At 33.8% G+C, this 7,681-nt stretch overlaps 1 protein-coding gene across 1 annotated transcript; it reads left to right on the plus strand.

Moving 5' to 3' along the window:
- Nucleotides 1-253: 253 nt before the first annotated feature.
- Nucleotides 254-4,202, plus strand: LOC130636060 (ras-related protein Rab-6A-like). The gene is made up of 7 exons (XM_057445648.1): nt 254-649; nt 882-940; nt 1,605-1,658; nt 2,183-2,288; nt 2,378-2,489; nt 3,337-3,430; nt 3,509-4,202. The coding sequence occupies exons 1-7, from the start codon at nt 586-588 to the stop codon at nt 3,635-3,637; spliced, it is 618 nt and encodes a 205-aa protein (XP_057301631.1). The 5' UTR covers nt 254-585; the 3' UTR covers nt 3,638-4,202.
- Nucleotides 4,203-7,681: the final 3,479 nt, after the last annotated feature.

Genomic DNA, 7,681 nt, shown 5'->3' on the forward strand with positions numbered 1-7,681 from the left:
GCCACCAACTCTTTGCAAAAAATTGCCTCAGTACAAATTTGAAATCACCCACATCCATCCGGAACATTTCCTGAAACCCTTGTCTGTCTTCTATCATCAGTTCTTGGATAGTATTAGTAAAATATCCTCTTTCTTTTTCTTCTTTTCAGACAGTTTCCTCGTTTTTTCATCATCGGAATCCAATAACTTGTTTAAAATCATGATAGCTATGCAAATTTCGAATTTTTCAACTTTCGGAATTCGAACAAATTTTCATCCAACATTATCCAACATTCGAACAAAAATTTTGGATGAAATGTTGGATGCATTTAAGCGGGCCTTTATTCTTTTAGTATATATTCTCTGAAGCCAGATAAATTTCCTATCGCATAGTGTTATTTTTTTCATAAAATAATAAACTCGGAAGGAAGAAGTACTGCTAACTTTTTTTTTTATTTGTTTGTTGGTTTTTGTAGTTTGTTTATTTCTGAAAAAAAACTGATACTTCTACATTTTTCAGGTATATAACAAATTACGAAACTGTCCCGACTTCTTTCTTCACCATTATATTAAAGTTACATGGATTGCTTTCAATAACTGCTTAAAATGGGGACAGAGTTTTCAAATTCTTTGAAAAAGTTTAAGCTGGTATTTCTTGGTGAGCAAAGTGGTAGGTATTTCTAACACCTGTGTTGTAAGTACATTTTGAAGAAGTTTTTCATTTTATCAACCTATGAAATTTTTATAATTTTTCAAACATTCGCATGTAAAACAACCATAAATTAAACATTACCAACAATCTTCAAACCAACAAAATGATCGCGTCTTTGTTTCAAAGTCTTTTGATGATCATCTCGCTTGTGCTTGATTGCTTGTTTAATATTACTTGTGAATTTTTTCAGTTGGAAAGACATCTCTGATCACACGTTTTATGTATGATAGTTTCGACAGTACATATCAGGTAAAAACAATATTTTTTCTTAGCCTGTCATTTATTTTTGGTTTGCATTTGTTTTTATGAAACATGAACCTTAACTAATAGTTCTTTGTAAACGTAACCGTTTAACCCAACTTATGACCTTTTTGAATATCTTTTTTGAATGAATCAAACGCTTTGTCAAAAAGGGATTTTAAAATTACCCAAGTAAGCTATTTTTGGAAATAATTTGGATGAGGCTTGGAAATCAGTTTCTTCTGTTGAAGTCCATGTGCTGCGAGTGTAGGTTGTATGCTTACAGATATAAACTCAAAAATGATTTTCACTCGTGCATTTTTTATGATTTGTGAAAATTTTTGCGTTTATCTTTAGGACAGGAAACGCTCCTTCTTAAATTTGAAAATTGTAGTAAACGACCTCTTTTTTCCATGTCTTCTAACAAAGCCCTCCTCAATAGTCACTGAAAAAATAACTCAACTGAGTTAGCAGCAGGAATCATTAAAAATTATGACTACTTCAATACCTCGAGTTTATGTTTTAAAATAAACGAGTAACGAGAATTTAAACTGGCAATATTTTATCAAAATCTCAGAATTGTATTACTTGGGCTAGGAAAGTATACAAATTGCTGTTTATAGGATTAAATTGCGTTATATAAAATAGAATCAATATGGAAAATTATTTATAGGCAACCATTGGTATCGATTTTTTGTCAAAAACGATGTACCTCGAGGATAGAACGGTATGTGTATTATCCAACATTCTAATAATTTACGCCCACTTTTTATCCAATAGATTTCGGAAAAAAATGAGCTACATCTGAATTTTCACAAATAAGGCGACGACAAGAAGAGCTAAAATTTGTGAAATTAAGTTCTCGCGAAAATTTAATATTCTTTTAGGAGTCTTTTTAATAAAATCATGGTTTCGATTTTAAGTAATTACCCTGTTTTCACTGTCAATCCTATCGCGTTTTTTTGTCAACAATATCTCAGATGACAAATCTGACTGCAATATTGAAATTTAAAATAAGCTTTTGACATTTAATTTTATTTATTTAGTCGGCCAATAAAGAAGGGCGAAAACTGATTAAGCTTCTAATAGATCATTTGTGAAATTTAGTTCTTTTATGCCAAATCTAGAAATGGCCTATATTTAGTCCTCAGTCGCAAACATTTTAAGGTTGTGTATAATGCGGTGTTCAAAATACTGCAATAAAATAGCGAAATTGATATTTGTTATTGTGTCACTCTTTTTACACACCAGGTGCGATTACAAATATGGGACACTGCAGGACAGGAACGGTTTCGTAGTCTTATACCAAGTTATATTCGTGATTCATCGGCAGCTGTTGTGGTTTATGATATATCAAGTAAATTCCGACTTCAATTTGTTTGTATTAAAGTTGGTTGTGTTTTTATATTACAGTTTATAATGTTTTTTACTATTGTTACTACATAGGTACCAACTCGTTTGCACAGGTGGATAAGTGGATAGAAGATGTGAGAGCAGAGAGAGGACAGGATGTTGTCATTATACTAGTCGGAAATAAAACCGACCTAACAGACAAGCGGTAATAACATACAACTGAAATTTTTAATCCTTAAATCATTGTTTTTTTCCACTTCAATGTTCCTTACTACGGTGATTCTTCTTGTGTCTTTAACATATTGTGTGTTGGTTGGCGTTTCGGTAGATGCTTCCCGTTCGGTAGATGCTTCCCGTTCGATAGATGCTTTCCATTCGGTAGATGCTTCCCGTTTGATAGATGCTTTCCATTCGGTAGATGCTTTCCATTCGGTAGATGCTTCCCATTCGGTAGATGCTTCCCATTCGGTAGATAGATGCTTCCCGTTCGGTAGATGCTTTCCATTCGGTAGATGCTTCCCGTTCGGTAGATGCTTTCCATTCGGTAGATGCTTCCCATTCGGTAGATAGATGCTTCCCATTCGGTAGATGCTTTCCATTCGGTAGATGCTTCCCGTTCGGTAGATGCTTTCCATTCGGTAGATGCTTCCCGTTCGGTAGATGCTTTCCATTCGGTAGATGCTTCCCGTTCGGTAGATACTTCCCGTTCGGTAGATGCTTCCCGTTCGGTAGATGCTTCCCGTTCGGTAGATGCTTCCCATTCGGTAGATGCTTCCCATTCGGTAGATGCTTCCCATTCGGTAGATGCTTCCTATTCGGTAGATGCTTCCCATTTAGTAGATGCTTTCCATTCGGCAGATGCTTCCCATTCGGTAGATAGATGCTTCCCATTCGGTAGATGCTTCCCGTTCGGTAGATGCTTCCCATTCGGTAGATGCTTCCCATTCGGTAGATTCTTCCCATTGTCTCTTTTTTTTTTAATTTGTTTGAATGTTTTCTGTGGCAGTTTGTTATTGATATTATTTGTGACGACTAATGAAATTTTTCTTTAGAAGGGTGTCTATGGAACAAGGTGAAAGAAGAGCGAAAGAATTAGGAGTGCTATTTATCGAAAGCAGTGCGAAAACAGGACACAATGTAAAACAGGTATTCATTTATTTGCTTCTATTTATTTTATCAGCAATTTATCAGTCATTTTATTCATCTTTTAAATATCTTTGCTAGTTATTTCGTCGTGTTGCAGCTGCACTTCCTGGTCTTGATGTAAACAAAGAACCAGAGAAGGGAAATGAAGTCAACAGCATCATATTGCCACAGGAAGAACCAAAGTCGGAAAGCACTTGTGGATGCTGATGCTTAGAACCTGCTATCTTAATCGAAATGATTTGCGCCAACATGTGAACAGTATATGAAGAAGAAGACGGTATTTTTTAAGTGAATTTGCTTCTCAAGATTCGTAGATTTGAGATTTAAATGGTTTTAGTGTATTTCTGCGGAAAAGTAGGGATAAAAAACTGCTAATTTTATTTTTGTTTGATCATCCTAGATTTCAATCCTGTCTGTATTATTGAGATTTATTTTTATTTAAAAACTATCTGTCACACGGTTACTTAATTTGGTTTTTATAGAAGGCAAGATATAATTATTTTTGTCTTTTAGATTCGAAAATACTTTAAGTTGTATATACCGGGATTTAAATCTAATATATATACATATATATGTATATATATATATTGTGAAATATTTTATAGCTCATTTTAATTATAATATACACAATATGCAAGGTATTCGCAGTTACTTTTCTGCAATAATCTGTTATGTTTGTTTAGCTCCAGCATTTAGTGTTATTCGAAAGTGTAAAAGACCGTTTATATCAGAAAGCGAAAAATTATTGCTCAGAAAGATACTGGGCAGAATATTCGCATTTGTTGTCTTGCATATCTTCATTTTTGTATTTGTTATATTTTATATTTGATTTCTGCCGCGTAAGGCGGAATCTTTAAAATCGCCTTGGTGTCCAGGATAAATTATTTACCATGGGCTTGGAAATTGTTCAATTTCTTAAAAGCCAATAGAAATGCGTTATTTGATTTTTTAGCCAATAAGATCTTAGATTGTCAGAATCTGATATTCATGGTTTCCTCCTGCGAGGTATTTTCTCGAAGTTCTTAGAGTTCCAAGTCCCACAGGCAAAGGTTTCTTGCCCAAAACAGGATGTTTGGTCGCTGAGACTTCCCAGGTAAAAATTGCTGTATCTTTTAAGCTAGCTAGTTTGTTTATTACCTAGCTATGATAAAGTGATTGACATTTACGATTCTTCAGAGTGTTTAAAGCTGTTATTTAAGCTACGCGATTCCATTTCTGCCCAACTATAAAATGGCCTTCCTTATATATAGTTAGGGACCAAACCTATGCCCTTTTTTAAAATATCAGGTGAGCAAGCAAATGACTTATAGTTTGGGAACCAAAAATGATGATTATTAGCCTAAAAGGTGCAGTAGTTTTCATGAAAGTTTGACCGGTTTAAGCTACATTTTCATGTACGGACTATTGCATGTAAAGTTTAACATAAAGAAGGTAAAATAAGTGTCGTGTTATAATTTTATCATCGTTAAAATGTAGCCTGAAACAAATTTAAGGTAAACCTGTGTGTATTTACACTTTTTATGCTTCGTATTTGCAAACTTTGTTAAAAAACTGCCGAGTCTTACTAAAAACAATACTCCACTGCGGTTTTTCACCCATAAATTATCCCACATATCCAACCTATATCCTGCAATATTTGATTCCTGCTAAACCCACCTTATTACTTCTACCACCGCATTAGTGATCCGGTGGTAAAAGTAATAATAGAGTAAATATGGTACTCTTGGTCACTGTTGAATATAACATTTTAGGGATGCTTTTAGGCAGGTTTAGGAACTATATAGGAATATATATACATATAGTGCATGCAGGTATTTTTCTGGGAAAGACAGACATCACAAATATTTGGCGTTTCAGTGTCACCTGATTTTTTTTATCAAAACTTCATGAAATGGTGAAGAATGTTATTTTACCTTACATTTATACCTGTCATCTTTGAATATATAGGGCACAGAACAATATCATATTAATGATTATTTTGAGTTCTTCATATATGTTTTTTATAGTATTTTTCTTTCTTTTTTAGGTCAACAATAATCTAACACAGCCATCATCAGCATTTCCAAAAAATGTTGACAGAGTAAACTGCAAACATTAAATTGTGAAAAATGAACCATCAATAAAACTAATGTATATTTATATAATTTATTCTCGTCTTATTTTGGTTATTTAATAGTATTTACTTCACATAATTTTTCTGGGAAACTCGACTTCTATGGTTTTCTTTGTCAATTTTACAGAATTTGTATCATGAAATTTTTAGAACTTTCCCCAGTTTTTACTTTTTAGAATTATGCGTGAATCTGTAAATTTTTGTTATTTATTCAGATATAATTAAAATTAATGTATATATAATTATAAAGTGCGTTATTTTTCGCCCATATTTCATACTTTTCAGGCCTTTAACCCCTGTTTTTTTATATATAAGAACAATGTTATAAGAACATGAACCTCAGATAAAAAATAAGAATATCCCCAGACTCAAATCATTGTTTTTACAACTAAGAACGACCCCAGTTTTTTAATTATTTCTTTTCTCGCATACAACAAGTGGGAAATAACATTCGCACCGGATCGATCGCGCTGCTGTTCACAATTATTGGAAGTTCCATGAAGAACAAAATTAAAGCATAATCAATTTCTAGTGCCGATACCATTATACCATTGAACTCACAGTGTGGCAAAAACTTAGACTCCTTTACTTTCATTGCAAACAACGATGCAGATTGATTTTCCAGTCTTTTAGTTGGACATAAACAAACAGTAGAGTTGTTTAATATTGTAAAAATTCCCGGTGCAATATTTTTTAAGCTGTTTAAGAGGATGGTTCATGAAAGTCCTGTCAGTTTTTTACTTCTGTATCGTAAGAATTCTCTTACTCGAAACGGTTGATGTTATTCTCAGAGATTTCAATGTTAATGTATTGAGTGACGGAAATTACTTTTTTCCAACCGCGTTTCCAGGCCAATTCCTGGGAACGCGGTTGATTTTTTTCATCTCTGAATATATACCTCTCCAACACATATCTCAGGCTCACACTTATTGATCGAATTTATATCCATGACAATTTGTTTTCCACGTTCAATGTCGAGGCCCTTGTTAAAAATGTATATTTTAGTGATCACGATGCAATCAAACTAAAACTACTCAAGAAATGGAATAGTCAAAAAGCCTCAAAAAGTCACATTTTTTTGCGCAATCATTCAATCATTTATCCTGTTTTTAAATTGGAGTTCTCAGCCTTGGGTCGATTATTAACCGTTTTGCTCTGAGGAAAGTTTCTCTTGACAAGGCTTCTTGTTCATTTTTATCTTACCTGTAACGTTTTTTGATATGAGGTTGAAACGCGTTCTAGACCCTGTTACAACAGACTTGAAATTAGCCCAAAATTAAACATGCAGAGAAAGGTAGTGTAGACGTGACGTTTTCGATGAAAGATGTTGTTTTAGTGGCGAGAGTTTGTTAGAGCGTTTTTTACTGCATTTTTGTAGCTTGATCTACCTATAGACACACTGAAAAATTCCAGAATAAATACAACCCTTAATAGCTTTCTAGTCATTTTGTGATGTATCGTACATTATAGTAAGAACTACAGCACTCTAAACCACTGGCAATGTATGAGAAAATTGGGAGATGTTTAGAGCGCCGAAATTTCTATGACCTTAACAAGTCAAATGCTTAGAGTCAATAGTACGAGGACAGGACGTCAAAAAACGCTACAGGCACTGGGATCGAGGTTGCCACAAAATTTCCAGAGTGGGAGTTTCCAGAGTTTTGGGTTCGAAACTTTTTCACTCTACCCTCCAAATATTTTTGCCCTTTTTTTGAATATGTTTTGCGAAATGCTTGAAGGTAATCCTGCGGAAAGTACTTATTTAGATTCTTAAGTCTGCGAAAAACGACAATAAGCAACCATCTGCAAAAAGAAATCTCCGCAAAATTTTTACAAGGAATTTCGATATTACCGAAGTTCGTGCAAATAAGCTCTATATTCTACCATTGTAAGATATCTTTTTGACATATTTTCTCACATTTTCTAGACGTTTTCTGACTTTTTTTTCTTCCCTTTAAAGCTACTATTTGTGAAAAAAACTACGTCCTTTAAGGTGGTTCACCACCAAATAATGTCTAAATTTCAAGAATTGTCTTTTACCTGTTTTCTGACAGCCAATTCACCTTAGAATACCGTGGAAAGTAGTTCTTGTGGCAAATTTCGGTTTTTATTGCGCGATCTAGCACTTTCTCCAACCA

Source organism: Hydractinia symbiolongicarpus, chromosome 3 (assembly GCF_029227915.1).
Source record: "Hydractinia symbiolongicarpus strain clone_291-10 chromosome 3, HSymV2.1, whole genome shotgun sequence".
In the NCBI taxonomy this organism is placed as follows: domain Eukaryota; kingdom Metazoa; phylum Cnidaria; class Hydrozoa; order Anthoathecata; family Hydractiniidae; genus Hydractinia; species Hydractinia symbiolongicarpus.